This window comes from Ornithodoros turicata, chromosome 4 (assembly GCF_037126465.1).
Source record: "Ornithodoros turicata isolate Travis chromosome 4, ASM3712646v1, whole genome shotgun sequence".
Classification (NCBI taxonomy): Eukaryota; Metazoa; Arthropoda; class Arachnida; order Ixodida; family Argasidae; genus Ornithodoros; species Ornithodoros turicata.
Window position 1 is genome coordinate 25688056 of NC_088204.1, and position 13415 is coordinate 25701470.

The 13415-nt window shown below is 45.0% G+C and overlaps 2 protein-coding genes across 3 annotated transcripts in view; one reads left to right on the forward strand and one right to left on the reverse strand.

The window, feature by feature from the left end:
- Positions 1-6132: 6132 nt before the first annotated feature.
- LOC135392845 (uncharacterized) lies at positions 6133-8664 on the reverse strand. The gene is made up of 2 exons (XM_064623536.1): positions 7412-8664; positions 6133-6629 (listed from the first exon to the last, which is right to left on the reverse strand). Exons 1-2 carry the CDS (start codon positions 8450-8452, stop codon positions 6171-6173), a joined length of 1500 nt encoding a protein of 499 aa, XP_064479606.1. The 5' UTR covers positions 8453-8664; the 3' UTR covers positions 6133-6170.
- A 255-nt stretch (positions 8665-8919) lies between these two features.
- The window catches only part of LOC135391356 (E3 ubiquitin-protein ligase MGRN1-like), a 46288-nt gene continuing 41792 nt past the window's right edge, over positions 8920-13415 (forward strand). For both annotated transcript variants that reach the window (XM_064621605.1, XM_064621606.1), the window contains exons 1-4: positions 8920-9295; positions 9386-9504; positions 11483-11571; positions 11637-11798. In XM_064621605.1, coding sequence (XP_064477675.1) covers positions 9208-9295; positions 9386-9504; positions 11483-11571; positions 11637-11798 — 458 coding nt within the window. In that variant the 5' untranslated portion in view covers positions 8920-9207. The remainder of the gene's footprint in view (positions 9296-9385; positions 9505-11482; positions 11572-11636; positions 11799-13415) is intronic.

The following is a 13415-nucleotide window of genomic DNA, read 5'->3' on the forward strand; positions in this document are numbered from 1 at the left end:
TTGCTGATATAGGGTGTTGTGTGTCACAAAATTCTGTCAAACAATCTAGTTGTCATGGCATTATGGGATCAGTGGCATTAATCTTTAGCAAACTTTTGCTATGGCTTATGCACACTTTGTTCAGTTTTCAGTCACTGAAAATAAAATTTCTGTGAAGTGAATCCTAAAATTTGCCAAGTCGATGTAATATTTCTTACCAGAAACAATGTGTATGTCAGATTTCCCGGATTCCATTATGTACAGCCTATATTCCCTACTGCAATGGCAATAGCTAAAGAAATCCCAATATGCTGTTACTGAAAAGAGGAAAACAACAAAGATTCATTACGTTGACTTGGCAAATTCAGAAGCTCGATCCGCAAAATCCAATTTGTTGGGACTGAAAATTGATCAGAGTGCTTGTAACTTGTGGCAAAATTTTGCTGAATATAAATTCATTCCATTTATTTTACTATTGGGGCTTAAAAATGTTCACTTTAAGCTTAAATTCAGTTCAACCCTTAAAGGAGCACGGAAGGCACTTGGAACATAGATTCTCTTACCGCAGGATACAAACGTATTACCTTCAGGAACCACAATATTTCCTTCGGGAACCACGAATTCCTTTAGTTACAATTAGTTTACAGATTTTTTTGTTTTTAAAATTATGTGTTAGTGCCACTACAGCACTACATGAAGCAACTACAGATATGAACTGATGGAGAGAGGACAGCAGGAAGGAGTGGGGATTAGTACCCATCCCTTGCAGACTTTACGGGGAACTGCCGACATAGTCTGTAAGGTCTGCCGGCACATTCGAACCCGTGTCACCTCCCAGTCTCCGCTTTCCACGCCAAGACTGGGAGGTGACGCGGGTTCGAAAGCACACACTGGCTGTGGTGTCTGAGGTTTTCTCTAGGTTTTCCAGACGAATATGACACAGTTCCCCAAAGTCCGTCTGAGAATGCATACTAACCCCTCTATCCCCCACTTTCTACTGTCCTCTCTCCACCTGTCCACGTCTGTATGCCATTTATAGCCGCAGTTGTTTTGAGGTGCTGACACAGAATTTAAAAAAGAAAAGTTTACACACAGCGGCGGCGATCTCGCCCATGCTGCTCCTGGTGTGTGACGGCATCTACTTCGTGTGCACTTTTTATGGGCTGCCGAGAATCGTCCGCTAGTTAAAGCGACCAGGCCAGACGCGGGTGAGGTGGCGCGAAATGCAACTGCAAAAAGAGCCAGAAGGTGCGCGCCTCGCTATTGGGTGACTCACCTGACGCGGTCACTGGCAGCCAAGAGGGAAGTACCATTCCTGACCCACGTCACTGTAAGTCGTCTTAGTGCTCCAAGATGGCGCGCTGCTGTGCAAATATACATCCCAGGGCTTCTAGTGTGAATTTCTACTCCTCCTAACATATTTGTTTTCGAGTCCTCCTCCTTCGTGCTCCTTTCATTTTCAGATAAACAGGTGTAACAGGTGCGAATATACCCTTCATACACGTTGTCTGGCAAGAAAGTGTTATGTAATACTTAAAAATAGACAGCATGACCTAAAAATTTGCAACCCCCTTCGGTGACACTCATAAGGGTTTTTGCCACAACACTATACGAACAATACTGCAGTTGTGTCATATTTAAGCTAATTTTGTTCATTGAACTTGGAAATTAGCCAACCAATGGCAGGGATTTGAGGTGTGAACCGCCTTGGTTCTTCGTACCTTCCCCCTCCCCCCATCAAATTTCTGAGATTGCCAGTTTCAGCTTGGATGTATTTTTTCTTCATGAATTCAGAAGCCTATTGCTGCAATACGGTATGCTAATTGAAATTGCAGGGCTTTTCGTAAGATTTACTCAGGAATTTGACACCACAAAATCTGTTGCTTGTGAAGCACTCTTGCTAGAACTGTTTACAAAACTGTTGGATCAATCTCAACCACTGCGAAGTGGAAAAGGCAACGCCAACTGAGGACCTCATCACGCAACCTATCATTTTTAGTGACTGGTAGTTGACATCAGGCATGTTGACAGTGGCTTCACTGTAGGGGGTGTGGTCAGCATCAGGTGACACACCGCACTAATACCACCACTTCCTCTCTTTCACTGCGACGTGACACCACCAAGAACAACATGAGCTCTCTGCGAGCGCATGATTTTATTTTTGTCTGGGTGTGGTATGATTGTATTTGTCGAAATCAAATCCAAAATAGTGGAAAGGAATCCATTATTGGGGGTGTGACACAAAAAGATCCCACGTCTGTTGACACGTACCCTAGTGATGCCACTGCATGTTGACAACAAGAGGCGTAGTTGTGGTTTATTTTCTTCTTGCAGAGGAGTCGGGACCTTTGGGAGGAACCAGCAGCTACACAAATGCAAAAACTTCCACCAAACGACCAATTTTAGGATTTTGGGGTGTCAAAATTTGTAGAAACCTTCTGAAAAACCTTGTGATTTGGACTTGATAGTGTTGTAACTGTAGACCTTGTAAATCATGAAGAAAAATGATTACCCTTGCTTGGCCAGTTTTCAAGTTCAATTAACAGAATCAGCTTAATAGACAACTTGCAATACTTGTAGCGCTATCTCTTGTACAGACCACAAGGCATCAAGAAATTTGTCCTTTCGTTCCTTTCACACGATGTTCTGGACAAAGCCATATCTATATATGAGGATTACTCTTTTGCTTAATTTGATTTTGTGTTACATGTGAACTATAACCTTCGGCTTGGCTTTACAACAAATATTTTGTTATTTCTTCAACACAACATGATTGTCGGCGATCATCACTGCCACACGGCATCGCATTCCTCATTTGCATGGGACAACATTATTGCACGGTAATTAATGCAAGTATGTATATATTATGTATGCAAGGTTATGCTGTTCGGCACCTTTTTTTTTCTAGACTTCTCAGAGTAGATCTCAAATGCAGCCACAGGAAATCTGAGCAGACTTGCAAGGAACCTCGCACTGCTGAGTGTCAACACACAGAATAACATGCAAGTCCCACCGAAGTTGCGCATGGACAGCAGAGCTCCAGAGAACGTAACACCCACAGCACACTGTGAGCTTTTGCGCTGCCTGCTGTGATCTATGCAGGTTGCTGATTAATGTACGACATTAATGCAAACTGCCATAGTGCGTGGCAGAAACATTTACGAGTGTCATCCGAGAGGCTACAAACTTTTATGTCATGCATCCTATTTCTAAGGATTAGGTAACAGTCTTGTACCAAACACCAGTGTTGCGGATTTGGCCGCTCAAATCGGAAATTCAATGTATAAAGTGACGTTTTGGGGGGCGATTGGGAGGGGGCAATTTGACGAGTTGCTTCTACTTACAGCCGTATGCTCGCTCTACCACTTCTAGCGTTCGCACGCCCCGTGCGGGCAACGGGCATGCCGAGCGTGCTCCCTCTTAGAGGTTGAAGACGCGCAGCCATTTCGGATCGTTGGGATCGTTGACTGTGGATGTTGTATTTCACGCGCGACCAGCCGCCGTACGATTAGCTGGAAGCTAACACCCGCCGCGTCTTAGAGGGCATGAGTACTTCCCACAGAGCTAGGCAGTCCTGAGCATTGCCCGAGCCCAGAGCTGCGTCGGCCTGCAGTGTGATAGCATTAGATTCCTCCTCACGAAAAAAACTCGTCCTCCGTCATTTAATTCCCCGTTGGCTCAGACGGCTCTCCTCGCCGGCGCGTAGCCGACAGCTAGCCACTCCGCCGCGCGGAATTGCGCAATGCCAGTGGAAGAGGGGCGCAAAGGGAAGCCCAACGAACATACATGTAATGGATGAATGATGGGAGTTGAGTTGAAGGCATCCAGAAAGAAAATAGTAAAACTTTATCGAAAATCAGCCGCACTTTCTGTTGCATTGCCAACACGTAATTCGTTAAGTGCCCTTAAATTTTTGTGTTACACCAAAATAGAAAAAGTGATACTGATCAAAATGTATTGAATCGTAGATGATTGGCTCACTCTGGGAGGGGCGGTGCACAACCCCCATCTCCATCATCACGTATCGTGTTGGTGTTGACTCGGGCTTCACGGGGCATGAACAGTGTGGAGTTGGTAGGTATGGTACAGCTTCCCAAAACCGGATTTTGGATCAGGAACCTCCTCGTCATTTAGCACCGGGCAAACACGCCTGAGTGAAGGAATTCCTATTGCGGGCCTAGGCTCAGCTACGCCTAAAAACACACGGCTGCATCGATTTCTACCACCAGTACTCAAAAGACCACAGGTCGTTGGTTACTATACCCTGAGGGTCACAATTAATGGATCATTAATAAATCGTGGGACATGTTACGAATACTTATACTAAACATGTAGCCCATGGGTCTATTTTAATGCTGACGTTTCGGGGCTTTGTAAAAATTTTCCTTGCGCAGTACAGGCTGTTGTAATCAAGGAAGAAAAGAAAGGGTATGCGAGGAAGAGTGGCACATCTTGCCATGATTGTCCGTGGGTGTAGGAAAGGCTTGCCTTCCCGAAATCACGAAATGATAGGACGTGATATATTTATTGTTCGTTTTCACTTTGTTTTTTCGTGAATGGGTGTACCCATATGCATTCAATATGATGGCGAAGACCAAGAATTTCGCGACATGATTTGGCAAGCTTGAAACGGGTCGTGCTGGAAGACTCACCTAGAGGTCCACGGGAAAGGTGCTGTCCAATCGACAGAATAACGTTAACTGCGTTCAAAGAACTGCACCTGGTGTTCCCTCGGTGCGGTGAGGGGAAGTGATTGGAGCAAAACGGCTACTCCTGTCGCTCTGGGGAGGGGACGCCACTAGATTTCAGACAAGGTCACCAATTCGCATAGAATGCGAAACGGCGCTTCGCTCAATTTCAAATCCATGCATCTTGTGAGGGAGCTTGGCGAAAGCCACGCGCAAATCCGCTGAAAAAGGGGCGATTCAATCAAAATCCAAATCATTAGTGGAAAATGCGATTGAATCCAAATCCAAATCATTAGTGGAAAATGCGATTCAATCCAAATCCAAATCCTGCCCATATTTTTTAGCGCAAATCAAATCGCAAATCAAATCCGCCAGCCCTCCGGTGGATTTGAATCCGGATTTAAATCAAATCCGTGGATTCAAATCCGCAACACTGTAGACGTGTGTGTGTGTGTGTGTGCATCAGTGGCGTAGCCACGGGGGGGCTCGAGCCCCCCCTATCTGCCATGGACCGACCCACACAAATCGTGCAAATCCGAGAACATAATGTGTGTGTGTGTGGGGGGGGGGGGGACCAGTGTGACGATCGCTAAAGTTCTTGCAGTTCATGGCGTCTATCTAAGAAGCACTCTTGAATGGTTTTCAAAGTATGAGCTTTTCAAAATACTTCCAATCTCGTGACACCACCCCATTGGTCATGACAGCCTATACATGTAATCGTATTGTGAACGTCTAAATCAACTATTTTCGTTCTTTTTTACTCCTCAGTTTGCAGTGTGCACAAGTATGTGTGTGTTGTCGACACAGGATCAGCGAAGGGGGGGGGGGGGGGCGAGTTTTCGTATCGAGCCCTACCTTGGAGGTCTGGCTACGCCACTGGTGTGTATACACATTTTTAATGTGTATGGCACTTGGAACACACCAGCAAAGTTTTGAACGGTGATGTTGTAGAATTGTTTATGCTTAGAGCCTGAAGTTTTAGGGTTTTACCCGATTCTTCCCCGAATTTGCACCCCGAATTGAAGGTTGACACTTTAGGGTGAAACCCGATTTTTACCCGGCAAATTGCCTTCACTGGGACGTCTGTAGGAATGCAATAACTTACTTGTTTGGCAGCAAACGCAGTTACATCACCGTTTGTACCAAACCAGTACAGTTCGTCTGTAATAGAGCCCGATTTCTGCCCAAATTTAGTGTAGTGGAAGTTTTTTTCACCCGAATTCGCATGAATTTAGTGCACATGTTTATTTACCCAATTTTTACCCCCAAACTTAGAAATAAATATTTCCCGAAAACTTCAGGCTCTATTTATGCTGTGCTAGTGCTGAAAGTCTGTTTCGCAGATGAACCAGCTCGAACAGGGGCAGATCCTGGTGCAACGACTGTGGGTTTCAAAATTTTGACCAGTGGCACTCTCAGTTTAAAAACTTTGCTGGCACATAGACCACACCACGGTAGCCATCCGGAAACGTGGAACAGAAAATATCTATTTCACCAAGTTATTTAGATTTCCATGATCTCAATTGTATAAAGAGCAGAGCTGTCAAACTTGAGCTGTCCCAACCTCTGCGACAGCAACCACTGTTCCACGTGATCTAGGTCCACAAAGAGCTTCTGAACACCTTCCACAACGCGGCATGCGCGCTCCAGGAGATGGCCAACTTCCTCCTTGTTGGAAAGTAGCAGACGCGGTAGGTGAGCATCAATGATACAGCAGAGCCAGTCGAGAGCCTTCTGCATTGGAACGGAGTCTCCAAGCGAATAAGACTCCAGGAAGGACAACAGGTAACCAATGAGGGCTTTGGCCTCATCTAAGGAGATGCCATGTTGGAGACTGTGTAGGAGGCGGTCGGCAGAATAAGGTGTGTTCAGTGCTGCGTTCATGGCTGACTCGTCCAGCTTGTTGCAGAGTAGGTTACGAACCGTCAGCACCAACTGGTCTTCTGATGGCTCCAGAGCTACCTGGGATGATCAATGGTGAAGGTTATTACACTCTGCAACGGCTTCTGTCTGCATTTACGTGAGAAGTATTGCGCAACGTTATTAAATAAGTCTCAACGCTTTACTCGAAGTTGTCCCAGATACAGTAAACTCTCGTTAAAACGAAGTCAGCGAGATTGGGGAAAAATTTGGTAAAAGCGGACGCGCCACAACAAACAGTAACGGGAGCTTTGGAGTTGCGCTGGAACATTTTAGGAGACTTCCAACAATCATTCAGTCAAGCAAACTCACGTTAGTGTCAAGCACATTGACATCATTTTGATTTATGTGTAGATGGGAAAAGAAAATATAATGAAGAAAGAGGAAATGCTGGGTTTGCCATTACAATCTGCACCTACATTACTCCTAGCTGCCCGTGGTGGTGTTGCTGTACCACCGTACCAGTCTCTCCCCAAAATGTGATTTTTTTACACATGTATATTTACGCACACATGGTGAGACTAAAGGGTGTTACACAATCACGCAGAATTCTGTGCTATTCCGACAGCATCTTTGGCAAATTTATGGAATACGTACTGCCATATCTTGCTGCTTACATAACACCCAATTTTCAGACAATTTTGTTCTGCACCACAGAGGCAGTAGCTGCCGAATGACAATGCCTTTGAGAGCAAAATTTCTTCTACTTTGTTTCATCTCATTCCTTATACACATAAGCTATTTGTCCGAACCAACCTATTGCGGATTAACTCATCTTGTGTAGCGTGATGAACCCAATGTGTATAATATGATCTACAACATACTTTTCCCATATCGAGGCACATTTCCTTTCGTGTGCCTGCTGCATCCAAGCTGTCAGATGCTGTCTCATTGGACCGAGCTGCTCCAAGACCGACGAGTCTGGATAGCTGTGTCGGACCAACAGAGAGCAGAACGCAGGAAAGCAGAAGATCAGGACGCAGCAGAAACACTAGATTTCCAATAAGTGCTGCTTGGCGCACTTTTACCAGCTGACTTGCTTCACATGTCTGCAGTGGCAGAGCCCATATGACCAGTCGATCCTGAGACACTACGAGGATGCGTTGCGCGTCTAATGCAAAAATCTTGGTCCTGGCTGACGGCAAGATGTCTTCGGACAGCTTGCCAATTTCGGAATGGCCGTTCTCTGTGACTACTGCGAGCGTGCCATCTGACAACAATATCAGAGGCTTTCCATCAGACAGGCAGCAAGACAACATCTTACTACTGCATAGCAGCGTAGTCAATGATACACTGAACACTGTGCTCACATCTGCTGAATCAGCTCTCACGAGTTTACACTTTTGCTCGCTTCCTGCATCCGTCACCGTTAGAACAAACGTGGCTTTGTCAGTGGTGTTCAGCTCAACGTGCACAACTTGCTCGCTGGCGTCTACACTCGAGCACGCACCGTTACATGCCGCTGTGAGTGTGAAAAGCGACCCATCTTGGAATACCACGAGAGGCTCATCGTGTGGTCGCGACAGAACGCGGTACGGAGCACAGGCAAGCTGAACGGATTTGCGCTTAACGCTGCTTGTCTCTTCGGGTGAAATGAATGAAATTGTTCTGCGGTACACCGCTATGTACTGCTCCTTTGTGGGGTCGTACACAACGGGACACGTGAACGGTGACGTTAATTTGGTGTGCCAAGTTCGCACCTTGACTGCCCGGTCGTCGTCGATTTCAATCAACGATGCGGACATCGAGTCGTGCGTTACAATCACAGACGTGGCAGTTGGACCAGGTTGGACACACATGTCACCAAACGTGGTGACGTCGTTGGAGACAGTCATCACCGAGAATGGTTCGGATATTTTCGTCATGATTCCGGCTACAGTCAACAGACCTCACAGCGGTTGCGCTCAGAGTCCACGGTTCTGTTCTGTAGAGGATGAGTATACGTTGTTCACTTTATAAAGACATTTTTACACTTCCAACGATGGTTTGGTAATGCCGGGAACATTAGGACATTCACAATTCGCGAAGCATTCGCCAGCGTAACCGACACCGACGGACACCACCACACAAACCACGTTTTTACCTTTGTGGCGCTGCGATCTGCGGTAGCGATGTAGTGAGTGATAATGGCCATTATAAGTTTCCGACTTGCAAAAGCATTAGTCGTGTATATGTCATAAACTATGTCTTAGTAACTATGTGTTTTTATGTCGTGATAAGTGAGAGGAAATTTAATGCAGATGAGCATTAGCAAGAATATCGAAACCAAACAACCAACCTTACCTAAATAGCGCTCACATATGCTGACATCTATCACGAAACCCTGTGACCATCTCTCTGGGGCACTGCTGGCAACGGAAATGTGCTGTTTTGTTGCCAAAGCTTGTTGTTTGCCTGCGTTATGTAGCTTTCCGCTGCTAAGCTCTTGAATATGCCATGTGTGCAGCATGTCAAACCGTGTTGAAGACTCCTGCGCAAGATGGTATAGACGATGTCAACACGAGAGCCAAAACATCGATGCAACAGCAGCTGTTTCAGCTGTCTTCCTTCATGGTGACAGACCGGATTTGTGGATACCTAAACATGCCCGTGTAATGTGTGACTGACAAAATAAACAATAATGGGGGGACTACTAAGTAGACAGAACGTTAGTGTTGAAGAAACGGATTCTGTGAGCAGCAGTGCTTATAGATACCCGCCGAAGTCTGGTAAGCACAACCACAAAATGATGAAAAAAAGGAGGAACAGTTCGTATAATGTTTCGGATTAAATCACTATTTTTTTCTGTGTTCACGTAGGCAACTTCTTCGCCAGTCATTTTATAATGGGAGGCGAGCGCTTCGATACGAATCAGCCTGAAGCGTACCTCTTTGGAGAGAACACGGATCTAAACTTTCTGGGTGGCAAACCAACGCCGGTGAGTAAATTAACATCTGAGACACTAGAATAAACCTGGCTGAAAAGGTATGATGGCCACCTTTTGCTCAGGAATCGTTTCCTCTGAATTCACTTTTCTGTCTTGTTATTCCATCTTACCATCACGATTGTCACGAAAGATAAGAGATACTGCAGGTGCATCTATACACTCCATTTTTCACTTTTGTTTGTTTTAATGATCACACCAAAATTCTCGCATCCTACGTCTGTACATAGAGGTCTGTTGTGGTTGTGACACCAACGAACTGGACCAGCTAAAATTTCAAAAGGTTGTGAGCTGGAGTGATATCTTAAGTTATACATGGACTGTTTTAACCACACTTCCAGAACAGTAAAATATTGTGAAGGTAGGAAAATACTGCTTCTGAGCCAAGAGCCAGCAGACATGGTACTGGTTGACCTCTTGTCAGCTCCGAAAAAGCCGTTCCGTGTGAAGTGGCAGCAGTTCTGGAATATGCAGAAGCAGAATAGGCTGCAAGTGGTGAAACCTAATACACGGAGCCACACACATAGTCTCGAAAACCAGCTACAGGAAGTTTTATGATGCAGATCAAGATTTGGACACACCCACATGACTTGTACATTTTTACTTGGTGCAGCACTGAGTTTCCTCAGTGCGTCTCCTCAGTGCTCAGTCTCTCCATTGTGGTGAGCGACTCTTCTTCCTGCATTTTCTTATCAACCTGACTATTATATGAGATCCATGGTCAAGTACCTTTTGCGTCTTTAGCGTACCCAGCCCTTTTGTCGAGTGTTCCTTTTAAAGACATTGGCTATCCTAATGACTTTACTCTAGTATCTATCCTAATGACTTGTGAAGTGTGTAACAACTCCATATCTACTCTTAAGCCACTATACACAGAGTTTTTTTAGATTGGTCGTACTTGCTCTATAAAGCTTGAACTGCTATTACCCCGTTAAAACTCAAATCGTCATCTTGCTGGAAAATGATATTCCGCTTTCTTTTTAAGAAGCTTCCCAGGCTTTCAGAGCACTTTATGCAAAATACACTTCAGTAATGACGAATTATAAGGACAATGCCCAGAAAAACAGTCTCTGTTATTGGAAATATTGGCATGGCTGGAAACAGCTGGGAGTGTATTCTTGAACTTGGCCACATGTGTGAATGGGGTCATGTGCAGCAGGCTTTCCAAGAGAGCTCAAGTGAGGACCAGTGTGCTTCTCAAGGCGAGCCTTTCCCATGCAACTAGTGAGGTTTCCACGTCTCGACTTGGAAGTGACGTGGGTTCGAATCACCGCACTGGCTGTGCTGTCTGGGGTTTTTCCTGGCGTTTCCAGCAGACTTTCCAGACAAATGTTGGCACAGTTCCCTTGAAGTCGGCCCAGGACTCACACTAACCCCCCCTGTCCCCCACTCCTTCGTCCTGTCCTCTCTCCATCTGTCCACATCTGTACGCCGCTCGTAGCCACAGTTGCTTCGCGGCGCTACCACCGAAGCAAAAAGAAAAAAGAAAACTAATGAGGCATGGTTACTGTGCTGACTAGCTGTCACGATATGAATATCTGCGTTACTTAGAGACCAGATATAATTCCATGCGTAAGAAATGAAATTGTTCCCTCAAATAGTGCACAATTGTTTGCAAATCAAGCTTTATTACCTTTAAACTTACACTTTCGTGAGTAACCGTGCACTTTGCAGTACGAGAAAACACGTGTATAATGTCTCATGGAACTAAGGTTCATCCTTATGTTGCTTTGGCTCGTTAAAGGATTGTGTAAGGGAGGGATTAGCCAAGACTGGCTGGCTTGCTAGGGCGGGAATGTTGGTTAGTGACGAATGCATGTTTACGTCAAAGCACGTTAGAGTGAACAGAAAATTAAGTGGTGTATCGTGAGTTTCAGGGTAAAAGTTGCCTTCTTTTTGTGTGTTTGTGTCGGATGCTTTTTCAGAGGTTCTGAAAAGTTTTGAACTACGATAAGTACTTTTTTTTTCCCAGTTTCCGTACCCTGCTCCACAAGCAAATGAGCCAACGCGACCACTGCGCAGTCTGATCAACATAAGAAAGGAATCTGTGCGCTTCGTCAGGTAATTGTACTGCAATTTCTTAAAATTAACTGATGAACTAATTGCCTTTGCTCTTCCTATTACAGGATTCTGGACACCAAGAAGACCGAGATAGTAAGCAATGAAGTGGAACAGCCTCAAAGGCAGCCCTACTTGTACAACATAGAATTCACCTTCGATTCAGATGTCCGCTGTGCAATCACTATCCATTATTTCTGTTCAGAAGAGATTACACCGACTGGCATCGTGTAAGTTTTCACTAGAAGATACCTTTTAAGAAAGTCCTTCTGTGATGGCCTCGCAATTCCAGTTTCGTAATAGAGCTGCAACTACCATGAAGCTCCAAAAACATGTTTTTTGTTAGTACCACGACCTACTAGATTGTAGCGACCATGTCGTAATCGGCAAACCCAATGAGGAGCCCATCCGCTAGGGGCGCTACTCATCGGCCCGCAAGATCTGCATCATGATTGGACGATGGAAATTTCAATTTTGAATGCGCAGAAGCGGATGCACGATTACTGAAGCAGACGACAGCAACAGTTTCTATGAAAACGCGTAGAACGATGATGATAATCAAATTTACAAGGAAGCTCCTCTTGTGGGACATCCACCGCTTGTACAAAAATTCTAAGGTAAGCTAAAGTATAGAGTACAGTAGAAATTGAGGAAGCAATAACCAGGCCGATGAGTAGCGCCACCACTAGCCTCCAAATGCTGCTCTGGGAAGGGGTCCGTACAACATGGTCGCTATAATCTAGTAGGTCGTGGTTAGAACGCTGGAAGAGAAACTTGAAAAAAAAAGGCAAAAACTGTCATGCTGGTGAAAATTGATACAGTAATAGGAAACTTGAGCCTGAGGGACATGAAAAGGTTGACACAACATAGAGGCTGCAGACGGAGGGTAGTAGATTGCATCGTAAAGGACTCCTTGTACAAGCAGAAGCCATTGAAGTTCTTCTGTGCAAGAAAGCGCTCATACTTCGATATTGTGGGCTTTTTGTTTTTGCTCTGGTGTAGGTTATAGCTAGGGCCTTGTGTTTTAGGGTACAATACGTTTTTTACGCCCAATTCGCACCATCATCCACTTAGGGTAAAACCCGAAAAAAAAACCCCGAAAACTAACTTATCAAAGTGCCAATTCAGCCACTGATATGGGCACTGGAGAACACCAAGGACCGCACATCTGTTCCGTATCTTCTGTTAATCTAAAGTGTGGGAAGCATCCTTTCTCCATTTTCCACCCGATATTGCATGATTTTACCCTGTTTTATGGCTGCTTAAATAAAACTCGATTTTTACCCCCTCCTCCCTATTTTTACCCCTGATTTTCAAAAAAGATAAAACCCGAAAACACAAGGCCCTAGTTATAGCCTGAGATTCTCTTTGATGTTCGTTAGGGAAGCATGAATCTTTATGCAGAATCCAAGTTCTTTAGAGTGCAACTCTGCCAAATTATCCGTGCCTCACAAACAGTTCAATACATTGCACAGTAAACGTTTTCTGGGCCCATTCACATAAAAATTGAGTACTCGTCTCAGACTCATTCTCAGTATCTTTGGCAGCGCTTCTCGCATGAGCAGCGAGCGGGTGTTTAATGCACAGCAAAGGCTATTGAGATTAAGCCTGAGACTCATACTCAGCTTTTATGCAAACAGTCCTTGGCATAGTTCTGGTAAGAGTACTTAGTATAAATAGGCCGATGCAAGTTTCTTCTACGATACATCCAGCAACAGATTTATAGGCGAATTCTATATTGCAGGAACTCACCACTTTTCCGAACGGAATCCCTCAATAGACAACTTGTGTATGCGGTCCAGATTATGTTGCACATTTCACCGTCCTTAGTGTCAAGGGTTTTACCG

What these genes read in the sequence shown, in the direction of transcription:
- LOC135392845 (XM_064623536.1), bottom strand. Translation starts at nt 8,452, where the DNA reads ATGACGAAAATATCCGAACCATTCTCGGTGATGACTGTCTCCAACGAC. An exon ending in TGTGCCTCGATATGGGAAAA is followed by an intron (nt 6,630 to 7,411) that starts GTATGTTGTAGA and finishes TGATCATCCCAG; the next exon opens with GTAGCTCTGGAGCCATCAGA.